At 59.3% G+C, this 16457-nt stretch overlaps 2 protein-coding genes across 2 annotated transcripts; both read right to left on the bottom strand.

Annotated features, from left to right (window-relative positions):
• Positions 1–600: 600 nt before the first annotated feature.
• Positions 601–7930, bottom strand: ETH_00016890 (subtilase family serine protease, putative; the record flags this gene model as incomplete). Its single annotated transcript, XM_013374789.1, has 6 exons — positions 601–2576; positions 3062–3289; positions 4046–4176; positions 4368–4469; positions 4937–5181; positions 6107–7930. The coding sequence occupies 6 exons, from the start codon at positions 7928–7930 to the stop codon at positions 601–603; spliced, it is 4506 nt and encodes a 1501-aa protein (XP_013230243.1).
• Positions 7931–10908: 2978 nt separating this feature from the next.
• ETH_00016895 (uncharacterized protein) lies at positions 10909–16004 on the bottom strand (the record flags this gene model as incomplete). The annotated part of the gene is made up of 4 exons (XM_013374790.1): positions 10909–13669; positions 13870–14017; positions 14214–15044; positions 15404–16004. 4 exons carry the CDS (start codon positions 16002–16004, stop codon positions 10909–10911), a joined length of 4341 nt encoding a protein of 1446 aa, XP_013230244.1.
• Positions 16005–16457: the final 453 nt, after the last annotated feature.

Here is a 16457-nt window from a genome sequence, read left to right on the forward strand (position 1 = left end):
ATTATTATTATTATTATTATTATTATTATTATGTCTGCCACTTTTGCCTCTTTTCTGTTAAGTCCACATAAAACGCATTTAATTCATTTAAAAGCTTTTTAATTACTTTTGAATCATTCTTTCAATTATTTTTAAAATATAATTTTAATTATAATTTTAATTATTATTTTTATTATTATTTTAATCATTCTTTTAATTATTCTTTTAATTATTCTTTAATTATTCTTTTTATTTTTCTCTCTGGCTGCGTCAACTCGCCTTTGCCCAGCCCGCTCAAACTCTGTGCCCTCTGAGTTTAGCAGCAGCAGCAGCAGTAGCAGCAGCAGCAGCAGCAGCAGTAGCAGTAGCGGACCTAATACTAGAGCTAATAATAATTAAAAATCGTACTAATAATAGTAATAATAATAACAATAATGGTGTTAATAATAAAATAAGGATATAAGTAAAAGATAAAAATAAATAATAATAATGAATAATAATTAATAATAAATAATAATAATAATAATAAATAATAATAATAATAAGGGTAATATTTTTGTTCTTTTCAATCCTTTCTTTCGTTTCCACTGTAGACAAAAGCCCCAAACAGTGCATGCAGCACTAAACAAGCTGCAGTAATGTTTTGCTGCTGCTGCTGCTGCTGCTGCTGCCCTTCCTTAGCCCCTCCTGGGCTGGGGTCTCCGCAAAAGGCAGCAAACGCAAGACTGAGGAAGGCAAAGAACCTGAGAAGAGAAGTTCTTGCGGCTGCTTCCAGAGCTGCAGCAGCTGCTGCTGGAGACTGAGTTGCTGCTGCTGCTGCGACTTCTGCTGCTGCTGCTGCTGCTTCTGCGGGGGCTGCTGCTGCGCTTGAGAGCCATGTCGCAGGGCTTTCATATGGCTTGCTTTCTGCTGCTGCTGCTGCAATAATTGCTGCTGCTGCAGCTGCTGCTGCAGCTGCAGCTGCTGCTGTTGCATCTGTAGGAGTTTTTTCTGCTGCTCTTGCTGCTGCAGCTGCAGCAGCCGCTGCTGCTGCAGCAGATTCTCCTGCAGCACGTCGGACTCCAACATAGGCTGCTGTTCCTGAGAAGCTGAATCAATCGATAGTAAAGCTGCGAGTTGCTGCTGCTGCTGCTGCAACTGCTGCTTCACTAATTGGTGCTGCTGCAGGAGCTGCTGCTGCTCCTGAGAAGCCGACTCAATGGATACTCCAGCTGCAATTTGCTGCTGCTGCTGTAGCAACTGTTGCTGAAGCAGCTGCTGCTGTTGCAACAACTTCTGTTGCTGTAACAAAAGCTTTTGGCTCGGAAGTAGCTGCTGCTGCGAGACCAATTGCTGCTGCGGGAGCAGCTGCTGCTGCAGCAGCGGCTGCTGCTGCTGAAGCAGTGGTTGTTGCTGCGGAAGCATTGGCTGTTGCTGCTGCTGCTGCAGCCCCTCGTTCAGCTTCTCGTTGGATAGCGCCTCTATCTGTAGCAGCTGTGGCTCCCGCGCCATTAGTTGCTGCTGCTGCAGCAGCTGCTGCAGTGGCTGCGGTTGTCGGAAGAGCAACTGCTGCAGCTGCGGCTGCTGCATCTGTTGCTGCTGCAGTTGCTGCTGCTGTGACAGCTGCTGCTGTTGCAGTTGCTGCTGCGGGATTTGCTGCTGCAGTTGTTGCTGCTGCAGTTGTTGCTGCTGCAGTTGTTGCTGCTGCAGTTGTTGTTGCTGCAGTTGCTGCTGTTGCTGCTGCAGCTGTGGCAGCTGCTGCAGCTGCAGTTGCTGCAAATACTGCTGGTGGAGCTGCTGCTGCAGTTGCTGCTGCTGCAGCTGCGGCTGCTGCAGCTGCTGCTGTTCAAGTGACTGCTGCTGCAGTTGTGTTTGGTGGAGTTGCGGCTGCTGCAGCTGCGTTTGCTTGAGCGGCTGCTGCTGCAGCAACTGCTGCTGCTTGGGCATCTGGTGCAGCTGGTTTTGCGGATGCTGCAGCTGCTGCTGCTCCTGTTGTTGCTGCGACGCTTGCTGGGGCTGCAGCAATTGCTGCTGCGGATGCAGCAGCTGCTGCTGCAGAGAGAACATCGTCAAGTTGAAGGCTTCAGTGTGCTTGGCTGGTTCAGCAGCAGCATTGGATGTTGTTGGCTGCAGTTGCTGCTGCTGCTGCTGCAAACTATCTTCGTCAAGAGCAGCTTCTTCTCTGGGGCCTAGAGGCAGAAGAGACAACAAGGAGGAGCGGCCTGGCCTGCTTTTGCCGCTGCTGCTGTTGCTGTTGCTGCTGTTGCTGTTGCTGTTGCTGTTGCTGTTGCTGCTGCTGTTGCTGCTGCTGCTGTTATCGTCGACGAGCGGCAGGGGAGCAAACATCACTGAGGACAGCAGAGTCAGGGGGTCTCTAGGAAGGTTTTGAATCCCAGTAAGTGCTGCTGCTGCTGGTGAGGGGTTTCTGGGTTCAAATTTCTGCTGCTTCTGCTGCAGCTGCTGCTGCTGCTGCGGCTGCTGCTGCTGCTGCTGCGTTGGCGCTTCAGTGGCCCCTTTTGTTTCTGCTGCTGCTACTGCTGCTTCAGGCGGTGGCGGCAGCTGCGCTGTCGCACGACTAAGGGCAGATTTGTCTAGCGGGATGCCGCTGGAGATGTGTGCTGCAGCAGCAGCAGCACAATGCAAAGACCAGCATGTATATTCCCAGCAGCAGCTGCAGCAGCTGCAGCAGCAGCAACAGCAGCAGCGGCAGCAGCAGCGGCGAGTGCATCGCTTGTAACATTAGGGAAGCAGTAGAGCAAGGTGATACAGCAAGAGCAGCAGCACACGCGGGAAGCAGCAGCAGCACCTGCCGCAGCAAACTGCAGATGCACTGGCACCAACAGCAGCAGAAGCAACAGCAGCAGCCGCACCAGCATCAACAAGAACGCGAACATCAGCAGCAGGAGCAGCGGCAGGAGAAGCATTACCAGCAGCAGAACCTGCAGCATTACCGGTAGCAGCAATTGCAGCAACAACAGCAGCAGCAGTTGCAGTAAGCACAGCAGCAGCGCTAGCAGCAGCAGCACTAGCAGCAGCAGCACTAGGAGCAGCAGCAGCACTAGCAGCAACAGCAGCAGCAGCAGCAGCAGCAGCAGCAGCGGACCGGCGAGGACGAGCGCGCCGTAGACGTCGAGGCTGCCGCCGCAGGCAGCAAGGCCCTTGAGGGCTTTGGTTTGTCTGCAGCTTTCCATCAAAGCCCTTTTGACTTCCAAATAAGTCAAATTCGGAAAAGCTGACCAAATCAATCCTGCTGCTCCCGCCACGTGGGGGCATGCAAACGAAGTCCCGTTCACCGTCGAGAACCCTGAAGCCCCGTCCGTCGTCGGGATCCCTGGCAGCAGCAGCAGCAGCAGCAGCAGAGGCGGCGGCGGCGGCGGCAGCAGCGGCAGCGCAGCGGCAGCAGCGGCAGCGCAGCGGCAGCAGCGGCAGCGGCAGCGGCAGCAGCAGCGGCAGTGGTAGTTAGGGTAATGAAGGGGGGTGTTAGGTGGTGGACGAGCAGCAGCAGCAGCAGCAGCAGCAGCAGCAACACGTGAGGCAGCAATGAAGAAGCATTTTGGGATGAAGCAGCAGCAGCAGCAGCAACAACGAGGAGAGAGAAAGTCAGGGAAAGTGTTGGAGAGTGAAGCAGCAGCAGCAGAAGCAGCAACAGCAGCAAACGAAGCAGCAATGGAGAGGTCCAGGCTCGCAGCAGCAGCAGCAAATAAGAAAGCAGTGAAGAGTAATTCAGAAACAAGCAGCAGCAACAGACCAAGCAGCAACAAAGACAAGAAAACAAAGAGACGCAGCCGCAGCAAATGAAGCAGCAGCAACAGAAGGGGGAAGGGCAAAAAGCAAATTAATATGGGGACAAAATATTGAAGACCAAAATGATAAATAATAAATATATAATATTTTAAATTTAGAATTTTAAATATTAAATATTTAATATTTTAAATTTAAAAGTTAAAAGTTAATTCAAAGCCAAGACTCATTTCGAGTGAGAACAAACAAAGCAGAACCACTGCGAAACAGCGGAAACACCGCCGCTGCTGCTGCTGCTTTTGCTGCTGCTGTTGCTGCTGCTGCTGCTGCTGCTGGCTGGGATTACCTGTGCCTGGGGCGAAGATGTGCACTGTACGTACACCGTAATTCGAAAAGGCAGCGCGGCGGCCCTCAGGAGTTAAAGCTCCTACACTCAATATGTTGGAAAGCGGGTAGGTCGAGGGCGTGTGGTCGTTGCTGCAGCAGCAGCAGCAGCAGCAGCAGCAAGGGAGCGCGAGGGGCGCATTTGAAAGGAGAAGCTGCGGCTTGAAAGGGTCGGGACGTGGGGACACCCCGTACGCAAATCGGCAGGTCAAGCAGCAAAATACAACAGATGCTGCCTGCAGCAGCAACAGCAGCAGCAGCAGCAGTAGTGGCAGCAGACTCACGCTGGCATGTCCGTGTTGAGGTTATGATTTCCTGCGGAGGAGATAAAGAGGTGGCCCGCGCGTTGGGCTCTTTGTATCGCTTCGAACTCCAAGTCCGCCTTTCTGCAGCAGCAGCAGCAGCAACAGCAGCAGCAGCACGGTGCAACCTAGCCAAGGTAAAGCCAGGACTAACGGCACTTTCCCCAGAGCAGAAGCAGCAAGAAGCCTAGTATCTGCAGCAGCTGCAGCAACAGGTGCAGCAGCACTTGCAACAGCAGGAGCAGCTGGAAGCAGCAGCAGCAACTACAGCAGCGAGCTGCTTTTTTCTTGCTGCGGCCGCCCCAACAAGCATTACAACGCAAAAAGCCTTATGCCCGCCACCAGCGCTGCTTCTCCCAAACCCCAAACCCTAACCCCTAACCCCTAACCCCTAACCCCTAACCCCTAACCTCTAACCTCTAAACCCCAACCCCAACCCCAACCTCACCCCCTACCCCCACCCCCTACCCCCACCCCCTACCCCCACCCCCCCAAACCCCAAACCCCAAACCCTAAACCCTAAACCCTAAACCCCGGCGCTGCAGCAGTACCCGTAGCCGCCGTAGGAGTTGTTGCTGATCCAGGCGCCCATTTTGACTGCGTAGTCGATGGCCTGCACCTGGTTGGCCACGGTGCCCTGGCCGTTGCCGATGAACTTCAAACACATTATGCGGCAGCCCCAGCAGACGCCCGCGAGGCCCACGGCGTTGTTTGCGGCGGAGCCCACCACGCCGGCCGCGCCGGTGCCGTGCCCCGACGCGTCCGGGCGCAGTTCGCCGCTGTTCCCCACGAAGTCCTGCAGCGCCGCGGGCGTGGGGGGGGTTGTGCGAGGGTTTGGGGGTTGGGCGAGGGTTTGGGGGTTGTGCGAGGGTTTCGGGGTTGTGCGAGGGTTTCGGGGTTGTGCGAGGGTTTCGGGGTTGTGCGAGGGTTTGGGGGTTGTGCGAGGGTTTGGGGGTTGTGCGAGGGTTTGGGGGTTGTGCGAGGGTTTCGGGGTTGTGCGAGGGTTTGGGGGTTGGGCGAGGGTTTGGGGGTTGGGCGAGGGTTTGGGGGTTGGGCGAGGGTTTGGGGGTTGGGGGAGGGGTTGGGAGGGGTTGGGAGGGTTTATGGGGCTCCGGGGGGCTTTGGGGAGCCTCGGAGGGTTTTGGGGACTCTCGGGGGTTTTCGCGGGTTTTGCGGGTTTCAGAGTCTCGGGTTTAGGGTTTGGGGTTTAGGGTTTGGGGTTTGTGTCACCACGAGGCGTGAGTCATCGCCGAAACTATTATTACCATTTTAAATTCTATCTCCCAAGTCGTCAACTCATGGTTTGCCATGCAGTGTCTAGGGTTTGGCCTCTACTTTCTAGACTTTAGGGTTTAGGGTTTAGGGTTCAGGGTTTACCCATCCGTGGCAGTCATCCACAAAGCCATTATTATCAATGTGAATTCCGTCTCCACACACTTCCGCGGGATTAGTCCACTTGCTCGGGCTACTGTCTCTCAACTACCCACCTCCTACGGCCTAGGGTTTAGGGTTTAGGGTTTAGGGTTTAGGGTTTAGGGTTTAGGGTCTAGGGTTTACCCATCCGTGGCAGTCGTCCACAAACCCGTTGTTATCGTTGTCCACTCCGTCGCCACACACTTCCGCGGGATTAGTTCATATGCTCGCGCTACTGCCTCTCAACTCCTAGGCCTAGGGTTTAGGGTTTAGGGCTTAGGGTCTAGGGTTTAGGGTTTAGGGTTTACCCATCCGTGGCAGTCGTCGACAAAGCCGTTGTTATCGTTGTCCACTCCGTCGCCACACACTTCCGCGGGGTTGGTCCACTTGCTGCGCTGCAGCTCCGGGTGGTTCAAGTCGCAGCCGCTGTCGATCACTGCGATGACCATTGGTCTGCTGCTGCCGGTCCAGAGTCTCCAGACTTTTTCCGCGTTGATGCCGAAGGGCGCGGCTTCCTGCAGGTTCCACTGGTCCGCGAAGAAGGGGTCGTTCGGGGGCACTGCCTCTCCTGCTGCTGCTGCTGCTGCTGCTGCTGCTGCTGCTGCTGCGGAGCGCGGCGGCGCCGCCGACGCTGCTGCAGAGGCTATCACCAGACGGCTCAGCTCCAGCAGGCCGGGGCCTTGCTGCAGCCGACGCGCAGCACCAAACGACTCCCCCTGCGCCTCCTGCTGCTGCTGCTGCTGCTGCTGCTGCTGCTGCTGCTGCTGCTGCTGCCGCGGGGGGGGGTCCGGCTCTTCTATGAACTTGCTGCTGTCCCGGAAGCCCCGCTGCACGCAGGGAATCTCCGGAGTGACGCTGAGGACTTCGTTTGGAGAAACTCCTTCGGGAAGTTTTGTAATTATTTCCATTTCCAAAGCTGAGAGATATCGAGTTTCCATGCCGGAGACGTCGGGGCTGACAGCAGCAGCAGCAGCAGCAGCAGCAGGGTCTACTGCTGCTGCGGCCCGCATCAAGTCCGTGCTCAGCAGCGCCTCCGTGTGCTTCAGCTGCTTCTGCCGCAGCAGCTGCGACACTTTGAACTTTAGTGCAGCAACTGCTGTTGACCTGGCTTCTTGGCCGTGCAGCACCTCCACTTCTTCTGCTGCTGCAGCAGCGCCGTCTGCTGCTGCTGCTGCCACCTGACACCCTTCTAAAGAATAAGCCAACACCAGCTTCGTAGTTTGCTGCGCTGCTGCCAGCCGCATGCGTTCCTTCTCTGCCGACACCCAGCAGGAGGAAGGCGGCACTTCTGCGTCCAGCAGCGGGACCCCTGCTGCTGCTGCTGCTGCTGCTGCTGCTGCTGCTGCTGCTGCCGCCGCCGCTGCTGCTGTCGGCGGCGACTGCGCCGCGAAAAACGCGCTCAGGAACGGACACGGCTCCTCGGCTTCTGCTGCTCCCACTGCTGCTGCTGCTGCTCCTGCTGCTTCTGCATCAGTCGACCCGCCGTCCCCTGCTGCTTCTACTGCTGCTGTCTGTTCTGCTGCTGCTGTCCTCTGTGCTGCTGTCGCTTCTTCTGCGGCCGCTGCTTCCGTCGCTGCTGCGCCTGCTTCCGAGGGCGCTCCCGCTGATTCGGTTGCTGCTGACACGGCAGCAGCAGCAGCAGCAGCAGCTGAAGACGGAGTCGGAATTTCATGAGGCTCCCACCCGGTGGGGTCTTCCAGGTCCCTGGGGGCCCCCGAAGATCCCCCAAAATCATTAGGGGCCTCCAACTCGTTGGGGGCCCCCCAGTTGTGGCCTTCCCAATCACTGGGGGCCCCCCAACCGTTGGGAGCCCCCCAATCATGGGGGGCCCCCAAATCCGGGGGGTCCCGGCTATTAGGGGGGCCCCCATCCGAAGAGGCGTCTCCAAGCACAAGGGCCTCTTCGGCCCCCAGAGAGGGGGCCCTGGTTTCGTGAGCTGCTGCAGCAAGTGCAGCAGCAGCGGGAGGGCCCCCCTGGTCCGCTGGGGCCCCCTGGAGGTGGGCGGGAGCAGCAGCGAGGACGCAGCAGCTTGCTGCAGCAGCAGCAGCAGCAGCAGCAGCTATGAGTCTCCTGCGTTTGCTGTTGCCAATAGGCAGAGGCAGGAAAGAAAAAAGAGACAAGAAAGACCGCATTGGCAAAAGCCCCGCAAAGGTCACGTGCTAGGGGGGGGGGGCGTTGGGCTGCTGCTGGGGGTGGGGGGGCCCCCATGGGTCTGCCCCTGGGCGGCTGCTGGTGCGGCAGGCCTTTGCTGCTCTGCAGCAGCAGCAGCAGCAGGGGCGGCGGCCGCAGCAACAGCGGCGGCAGCAGTGGCGGCGGGCGGCGTAAGCAGCAGCAGCAAGCCCGGAGTCGCCCTCTGCGCAGCCACTGAGGCCGGAGAAGGGCCCCACTGCCCAGCTGGCCTTTATTTAAAAATTATGTTTTGAATTAAAGTAAAGAAAAGTCGAAGTTGGGAAGGGTTGCCGCGGGAGGCCACGGGCGGCCGCGCAGTGTCCGGGCAGGTAGCAGCAGCAAGGCTAGAGGGCGAGCCGCAGCATGTTGCGGAGAATGCATCCGACGGAAAGCAGTGGAAATATCAAAAACTTGATGAATAAATTCTCAAAGAAAAGAAAAAGTTAAAAGAAAAAGCAGAAGTCCTGTGTTAGGCGCGCCGCGGGCAGTCACTCCGAGGTGTACGGACAGCTCGTGCGGCGCAGCCGCAAGCCGCAAACTTCTCTGAAATGAGCCTTTCTGCGTCTCCTAACTTTTTAAAAGTTTGCATTTAACTCAATTTGAAAATAATCAGAAAACAACAGAGGAGCGAGTGAGCTGTTCCTCCCCTCCCCTGCGATAGCCATTGGGGTGACCTCCGGACCAGATGCCCCTGCGGCGCCTGGCCTCCCAGGGCTTTCTCAGCCCCAATAAACCCTTTATTTTAGAAATAAATGAATTATAATTCTCAAGAAATTCATATTTCAGAAATATAACGGGGTTTTTCCAGAAAACGGGGGCGCTGCCCGTGCGGCGGCCCCCACTGCTGTCACGGCCTGAGCCAGAGCGGTCTGCCCAGCCCGGAGGCAGCAAAGCTGCGGAAGCATTCAGACTTATTCTTTATTTCTTCTTTTTTGATTTAATTAAATAAATATTTCACAAAATATAATATTTAATTACCTGCATTTGCACCTTAACAACCCCGCGCCTATGCGCTGCGCCGTCCCCCACTGCTCCGCGCCACCCCAGTGTACATACACCTCACAGCTGCATTTGTGCAGCTACAAAACACGCAAAGCTTTTCTTCTCTTTGCTGAATTGCTGGGGGGGCCCACACGGGAGAGACTGCGTTAGGCTTCCCGTCTCAAATTCCAACTCCTAGACTAAAGGTTTCAAGCTCTCACCTTAGAGCAGCAGCAGCAGCAGCAGCGAGCGCAACTGCTGCTGCAGCAGCTGCAGCAGCAGTTGCTTCCAATGGGGCCTTCTGCTTTGCTGCTAAGCAGCAGGCAGGGGCAGCGGCGCCACAGCCACCTTGCTGCTGCCGAGGGGACCACACAAAAGCTAGAGTCAGCTGCAGCAAGCTGACCGCAGCTGGCCACCTGCAGCTTGCTAGCTGCAGCTAGCTAGCTCTAAAACTGCGGCAGTTGCAAGAGAGTGGCGAGAGAGCTAAACTTCGAGAAGAGGAAAAAGGAAAGACGAGTAAAAATAAAAAGATGCACAGATAAAGAAATGTGGAGCGACAGAGAGTCTTAGGAAGTCCCGTCCCTTCAAAATGCGCTAATAAATGATGCAAACAATCACCAAAAGTGCTAATGTCGAGGGGCCCCCCTTGGGGGCCCCCAGCTCTCCGCAGAAGCAGAGACACATGTTCTAGACTTCTGTCTCCTGTCCAGCTGCACGAGAACAGTCCCTCTCACGCAGCCCCGCAGCTCTTGCTGCGTGCCTGACGAGCTGCCTGGCTAGCTGGCTAGCTGGCTAGCTGGCCGGCTAGCTGGCAAGCTAGCTAGCTAAATAGCTACACAAAGTAGGCGCCATATAGCTACACTAAGTCCCAGTGCCACGCTGCAGTCAAACAGCAGCAGCGCCGTCGCCCTCGACAAGACACACGGATGGGGCCCACGACCTGTGCATGCGCAAACGCATGCACGGCGCATTGCATGCATGCGCATGCATGCATGGTGTCCATGCATGCACGCATGCATGCGCATGCGAGCGCATGCATGCAGACACGGGCGCGCTCGGACGATGTTTCTATTGATGCAGGCGCGCCCACCCACAGTCGCGTCCATTGTGCGCATGCACGCATGCGCGCATGCACGCATGCATGCATGCGTGCATGCGCAGGCACGAGCCTGCAGCGCGCATGCAGGCCTGCACGCGCGCATGCATGCATGCATCCACCCGCATGCAGCCCGGCGTGCACGCATGCATCTACCTAAACCCATATATGCCCACTCTACGCACACAAGCATCTAGAGCCGCAGCAAGCAAGCACTTTTGTGGATAGAACACTGCATGCAGAAACGCATGCGCATGCGTAGCTAATGATGCATGCTCGACGGCACGCATGCGCACGCGGTGTATTGGCGCACATCCCCGTGCATGCATGCATTATGCATGCACGCACGCACGCACGCATGCATGCATGCATGCATGCACGCACGCATGCATGCATGCATGCGTAGATAAGCGGGAAACCAAGCCCGCGGAAGTACCGCACTGGCGGTGCATGCGCTGCGAGAGGCCCCACGAAGACCTGACAGCCCCAAAAGTCCAGAATGCGCAAGTGTATCAAGTTGTTGCCCGAGTCCTAGGGGGCCCGCGACAGCGAGTAGCTAGGTGGCTAGCTGGCTAGCTAGCTAGCTGCTAGCTAGCTAGCTGGCCCTCCGGCCCGCCATTTGAAAAAGCCGCAGGGGCTCCGCCTACTAAGAAGCAGCAGCGCCCCGTGCTGCTGCTGCAGCTGCGGAGCGCTCAGCTGCTTCCGTACATTGAGTGGGGTCTGCTGCTGCGTGGCGTTCCCCCAGGCACTAACACATACCTGCAGCAACGGAGCTGCTGCAGCTGCTGCAGCAGTTGGGCTGCTGCAGCAGCGCCAGCTGCTGCAGCAGCTCCTGCTGCACCTGTGTCGGCGGGAGCCGCGGGGTCACGGCTCTGCCTCGAGCGGCAGCAAGTGGCGCCGGATTCTGCTGAGGATGGTGTTGGCCCCGTCGGTTTCTGCTGCAGCAGCAGCAGCAGCAGCAGCGGCGGCAGCGTCGGCAGCCTGCGCACCTGCGGGTCCCGCTGCTGCAGCTGGCGCTGCGCACACGTCGTGCTGCTGTGTGGGGTCGAGGTCGCCGGCCGCAGCAGCAGCAGCAGCAGCGAGGGAGGCGCAGCCCTTCTCCCAGCTGCTGCTGCTGCGGCTGCTCAGCGGCAGCAGCACTTCGTCCGAAATCTGCTGCAGCGGCGAAGGCAGCCCCAGCGACGGAGTCCACGAGCTGCACACCAGGGGCCCCTCTTGGGTCTGCGGGGGCGTCAGCGGCGCCAGCAGGGGCCCCTCTTCTCCACTTCTCGACTTCAGCAAATAAGGAGGAGACAAAACAATGTCTACAGCTTTGAAGGAAGCAAGCCGCAGCGGGGGGGACGGAGTGGAGGCCCCTGCTGCACTTCGCCGCACGGGCGAGGGCCCCCAGCAGCCTCCAGGGCGTCCGTTCATCACGGACAGCCAAATGGGGGGCCCCCACGCGCCGGGGGGCCCCCCCGGGGGCCCCCCGGGGGGGCCTCCGGTGAGCCCCGCCCCCGAGCCCGCCCCGGGAGCGGCCCCCGATACCCCCAGGCTGCACGCGGGGGCCCCTCCAGAGCCGCCCTTCCCCGACTTGCAGCAGCCGCTGCTGCTGCTGCAGCTGCTGCACAGCAGCGGCTCCGCTGCTGCTGCTGCCGCATGCGCCGCGCTCGCCTGCGACTCGCTCGGCGGCTGCCTGCTGCTGCTGCTCCCGCTGCTGCTCGTCCGCAGCAGCAGATCCTCTCCCCCGGGGGCCCCCGACTCCCTGCCTCTTTCTGCTGCTGCGTCTTCTCTGTCGAGGCCCACGGCCGAGGGCGACAGCAGCGCGGCCAGCGCAGCAGCAGGCAGCTGCTGCGAGCCGCTGCTGCTGCTGCTCCTCGTCAGCCGCAGCTCCCCGTCCTCCTCCAAGCCCTCCTCCGCCTCTGCTGCTGCTGCTGCCTCTGCTGCTGCTGTCGCTGTCGTTGCTGCGGCGGCCTTCAGGATCGAGCTCGCTTCTGCGGCGGCGGGAGAGGCTGCTGCTCCGGCTGCAGCAGCAGCGGCGCGCGCCGCGGCGGCCCCCCCCGCCCTGCTGCTGCTGCTCGCCAGCCCCTCCTCCTGCTGCTGCGGCTCCACTGGGTCCAGCAGCAAAGACACTGGCGCTGAAGACAGCAGCGGAGTTGCTGGACAAGAAGGCAGATAGACAAAATTGACAAGGGCCTCTTGCAGGCCAGAAAAGGAGGGCTGCGCAGATAGGCTCTCGAGCCCCTCCCCGCTGCGCTGCACTGCGCCGCCGCAGGCAGCAGCAGCAGCAGCAGCAGCAGCAGACACGCCGTCTGCTGCTGCGTCCGCTGCGCGGCGGCTCCCCAGGCCCGGCAGCAGAGGCCCCAGCGGCGACGCAGCCAGTAAACCCGCTGGAGGGGACATCAGGAACTGCATTGCATCTCCCTTGCTGCTGCTGCTGCTGCTGCTGCGCACTTCATCTGCTGCCCCCCTGCTGCAGCTGCTGCTGCGGTTCGCCGGCCGCGAGAAACCCGAAGGAGAAGCAGCAAAGCTAAAGCCGTCTCCTAAAGAACAAGTTGCTGCTTCTTTGTCTGAGCGGCAGGGGGGGCCCTCCGGGCGGGAGTACACTGTGCTGGAGGGCGTGTCCCGCTGCTGCTGCTGCTGCTGCTGCAGCTGCTGCACTTCTTCCGCTTCGCACGGGTTCTGCAGCAGGCCCCAGCGAGGGGTCAGAGGGCCATCTGCTGCAAGAGATGCTGCAGCAAGGCCTTCCAGCAAGAAGCTGTCTTCATCTCCTTGTTTGTCTGCCTCGGGTGCTGCTGCTGCTTCCGCGCTGCTGCTGCTGCTGTCGACGCCGACCAAGCAGCCGTCTGGCTCCTGCGGGTGCTGCTGCAGCGTGTCTGCTGCTGCACTTGGCAGCAACTCAGGTGGCCCCGAGAAGAAAGAAATGCCTTGAAGGCTGCCCTCAGGCACTGCCCTTAGCGTGCCTGCAGCAGCAGCAGCCGCTGCAGCTGCAGCAGCAGCAGCAGCATCTGGTTCCACGGCAACGGAAGTGTCGTTGACTGGGCAATCAACGACTGCAGGGACGTGCTGCTGCTGCTGCTGCTGCTGCTGCTGCTGCTGCTGTTGCTGCTGCTGCTGCTGCTGCTGCTGCATGCGTCTCTTCCTTCGGGTGCTGACGGACCCCGGACCCCGCGTCCCATCTGCTTCTGCTGCAGCAGGCGCTTCGCCTGCTGCAGCAGCAGCTGCTGCCTCGTGCTTTGCTCGGCTCGATCCCTTGCTATCCCACGTGTTCCTTCGGGATCCTGCTGCGCCCCTTGGAGAGTTGGCGACTGCAGCAGCAGCGGCAGCAGCAGGTGCTGCCTGTGCCGCTGTGGGCGTGACTGCAGGCGCATGCGCTGGGTCTGCTGCTTCGTGCTGCTGCTGCTGCTGCTGCTGCTGCTGCTTGTCGTGCTGCTGCTGCTGCCTGTGTTTCGAGGCTCTGCGGGCCGAGGAACGGGAGGAGCTGCCAGAAGCGCCAACAGCAGCAGGCGGCAGCGCCAAGTCTTCATCTGCCTCTCCTTCTGCTGCTGCTGGCGCAGCAGCAGCAGTTTCCTTTTCCGTCTTGTCGAAATTTATAAAACGCGTCGCTGCGGTGTCGGTCTTCTTCGCCGGGGGCACAGTCAGTGGCCTGCACGTAGCAACAGCAGCAGCAGCAGCAAAGCCAATGCAGCATAGCACAGCAGCAGCAGCGGCACCCCCGCCCAGTGTTGGACCCCAGCCCCCGAACAGCTCCAGCTGCAACAGCCCCAGCAACGAGCCCGCAGCGCCGACACCGCAGCGACCCGGCATCACCAGCAGCAGCAGCAGCAGCAGCAGCAGCAGGCTGACCATCCATTGATTTTCTCGAGCTCAATCCTCAAGTCCTCCGCCCTCGACCTCGCTGCGTAGAAGCCATACTTTTTAATTGAATGAGTTTTTTGTCTTCTTTTAGACTCGTTCTGTGGGTCCCTGTACACCACACGCCACTCCCGCTTGCCTGCGCAGCAGCAGCAGCAGCAGCAGCGCAGCAGCAGCACATGCAGCAGCAGCAGCAGCCGCTGCACCGGCCCACCAGCCCAGCACCCGAGCAGCAGCAAGCGCCCACGCCGCCGCTGGAGCCCCCGAGCAGCCCTCGCCGCCTAACAAAGGCGCCAACAGCAGCAGCAGCAACAGCAGCAGCAGCAGCAGCAGACCAAAGTGGTAGTAGCAGCCCGGGACTGTGGAGAAATAATCTTCGTCTGGCACAGTGGGCACTCTGAAGGCATCCGCTGGGATCCTTCGGGGCTGCGGAATCGTCTCCGTGGGTGTTTCCTTGTCAATGCCTGCTGCTGCTGCTGCTGCTGCTGCTGCTGCTGCTTCTGCATCCCTTGCTGCTACAGATACGCCCGAAGACCCGTGGCCCTTGCGCACAGGCCGCCCCACACGCCGCCCGCAAGCAGCACCGCCACCTTTTGCTGCTGCTGTTCTGTTGCTGCGGCTGCGCGAGCTGCTGCTGCTGCAGCGCGGCCCTTGGGCTGCTACAGCAGGCGCCGCCGCCGGCGTGGCTGCTGCTGCTGCTGCTGCTGCTGCGGCCTCGGGCATCGCCGCCGCTGCGGGTGCTGCCACAGCTGCAGCTGGCGCGGGTGTAGCTGCTGCAGGCGCTACTGCGGGCCCAACTGCTGCTGCTGATGCTGCTGCTGCTGCTGGCATAATTGTTGGTGGTGCTGCTGCAGGCATCACTGCTGCTGCTGCTGCTGCTGTCGGCACCACGGGTGTCGCCGCAACGGGCGCTCCACATGGCGCAATTGGCTCGCGGCCGCCTGCTGCTGCTGCTGCTGCTGCTGTCGTTGTTGCTGCTGCATTTGCTTCTTGAACTTCTGCAGGCGCAGCAGGGACTGCTGTCACGTCTAAAGGCAAGCTTGCTGCTGCTGCTGGTGCTCCAGTAAGCTTTGTTGCTGCACCATCGCTCATCGCAGCAGCAGCAGCTGCTGCTTGCTGCTGCCGCTGCGCAACCGCCGTCTGCTGATGCGCCGCAAAGCTGAGAGCTGCACACAGGAGCAGCAGCAGCAGCAGCAGTAGCAACAGCAGCAGCAGGAAGGCACCTCGATGCAGTCGAAATCACAACTTTACAGACACAGCCGCAGCAGCAACAGCAGCACTGCGTCAACAGCAGCAACAGCAGCAAACAAACTGCACTCCCGCAGCAGCCCCAAAAGCAACGAAAACGAGACGCAGCAGCAGCAACGAGCGCTGCTGCTTTCGCTCCTACTGCATTTGTTTCTTTAACCCAATAGGCGCACCAGAAGTCCCTGCTGCTGCACTTAGCGGACTGAGCTACAGCAGCAGCAGCTACAGCAGCAGCAGCAGCAGCAGCAGCAGCAGCGTGAGCAGCGCGCAGCCTCACCTGCGGCTCTCCCTCCAGCGCCAGCGAACAGGCGCCATGCATCTGTTGTTTGCTGATGCTGCTGCCGGTGCTGCTGCAGCATCTGCTGCTGCTGCTGCTCAAGGAACTGGTGCTCCCGCTGTTGCTGCAGCCTAACCAGCTGCTCCTGCAGCTGCTGCTGCATTGCAGTGTCCATAGCAGCACGGGCGCGCGCCGCTGCAGCTGCTGCTGCTGCCGCTGCGGCCCCATTCCCACCGCCAAGGCTGGCAGCTGCAAATGCTGCTGCCGTCGAGACTGCCTGTTGCTGCTGCTGCTGCTGCTGCTGCAGTGCCAGCAGCGCGGCAGCCTGCGCCGAAGGATGCACACCCTGGGCTTGCGCAAGCATGAGCTGCTGTTGGCGGTGCAAAGCGTGCTGCTGCTGCAGCCGCTGATGGTGCTGCTGCACAATAAGTTGTTGTTGCTGCTGCTGCTGGCGCTGCAACAAGAGTTGCTGCTGCAGCGCCTGCTGCTGCAGCAGGTGCTGCTGAGTCAGCTGCTGAGCATTCATAGTGTTAATTTTGGCTGAAATGGCTGCAGGAGCATTGGGGCCCGCTAGGGCCTCCTGCTGCGTGCCTTGTCGCATCTGCTGCCGCTGCTGCTGCTGCTGCTGCAGTGAGGCCTTCGTGTGTTTCCCTCAGCGAGTCCCTGTGGCCCCGCGCCGTCTCTGTAAGTTTCCTACGCATCCTTCTTCAGTTAATTTGGGTGTCCATGCAGCTTCTGGTGCTGCTGCTGCGTCAGCTGCTGCTTTCTTGCTGCAGCAGCAGCAGCAACGGCAACAGCAGCAGCAGCAGCAGCAGGTGCTGCCCTCAGAAGATCCTTGGCTTCCGCAGCAACGGAACTGCGGGACCGAAGATGAATAATGAGTGAGATAAAAAAGCTACAGATGGGTTTGAGAAGAAACCCAAGCCTGGGGTGTATGTACACCGCACCACAGCCTCCTGCTGCTCCTGCTGCTCCTGCTGCTGCTCCCGTTGCTGCTGCTGCTCCTGCTGCTGAAGCCGTGGCGGACTACTCGCCCCTGACCCAAAAGCCAGTC

The sequence above is a fragment of the Eimeria tenella genome, genomic scaffold (genome assembly GCF_000499545.2).
Source record: "Eimeria tenella Houghton genomic scaffold, Eth_scaff23, whole genome shotgun sequence".
Taxonomy (NCBI): Eukaryota; Apicomplexa; class Conoidasida; order Eucoccidiorida; family Eimeriidae; genus Eimeria; species Eimeria tenella.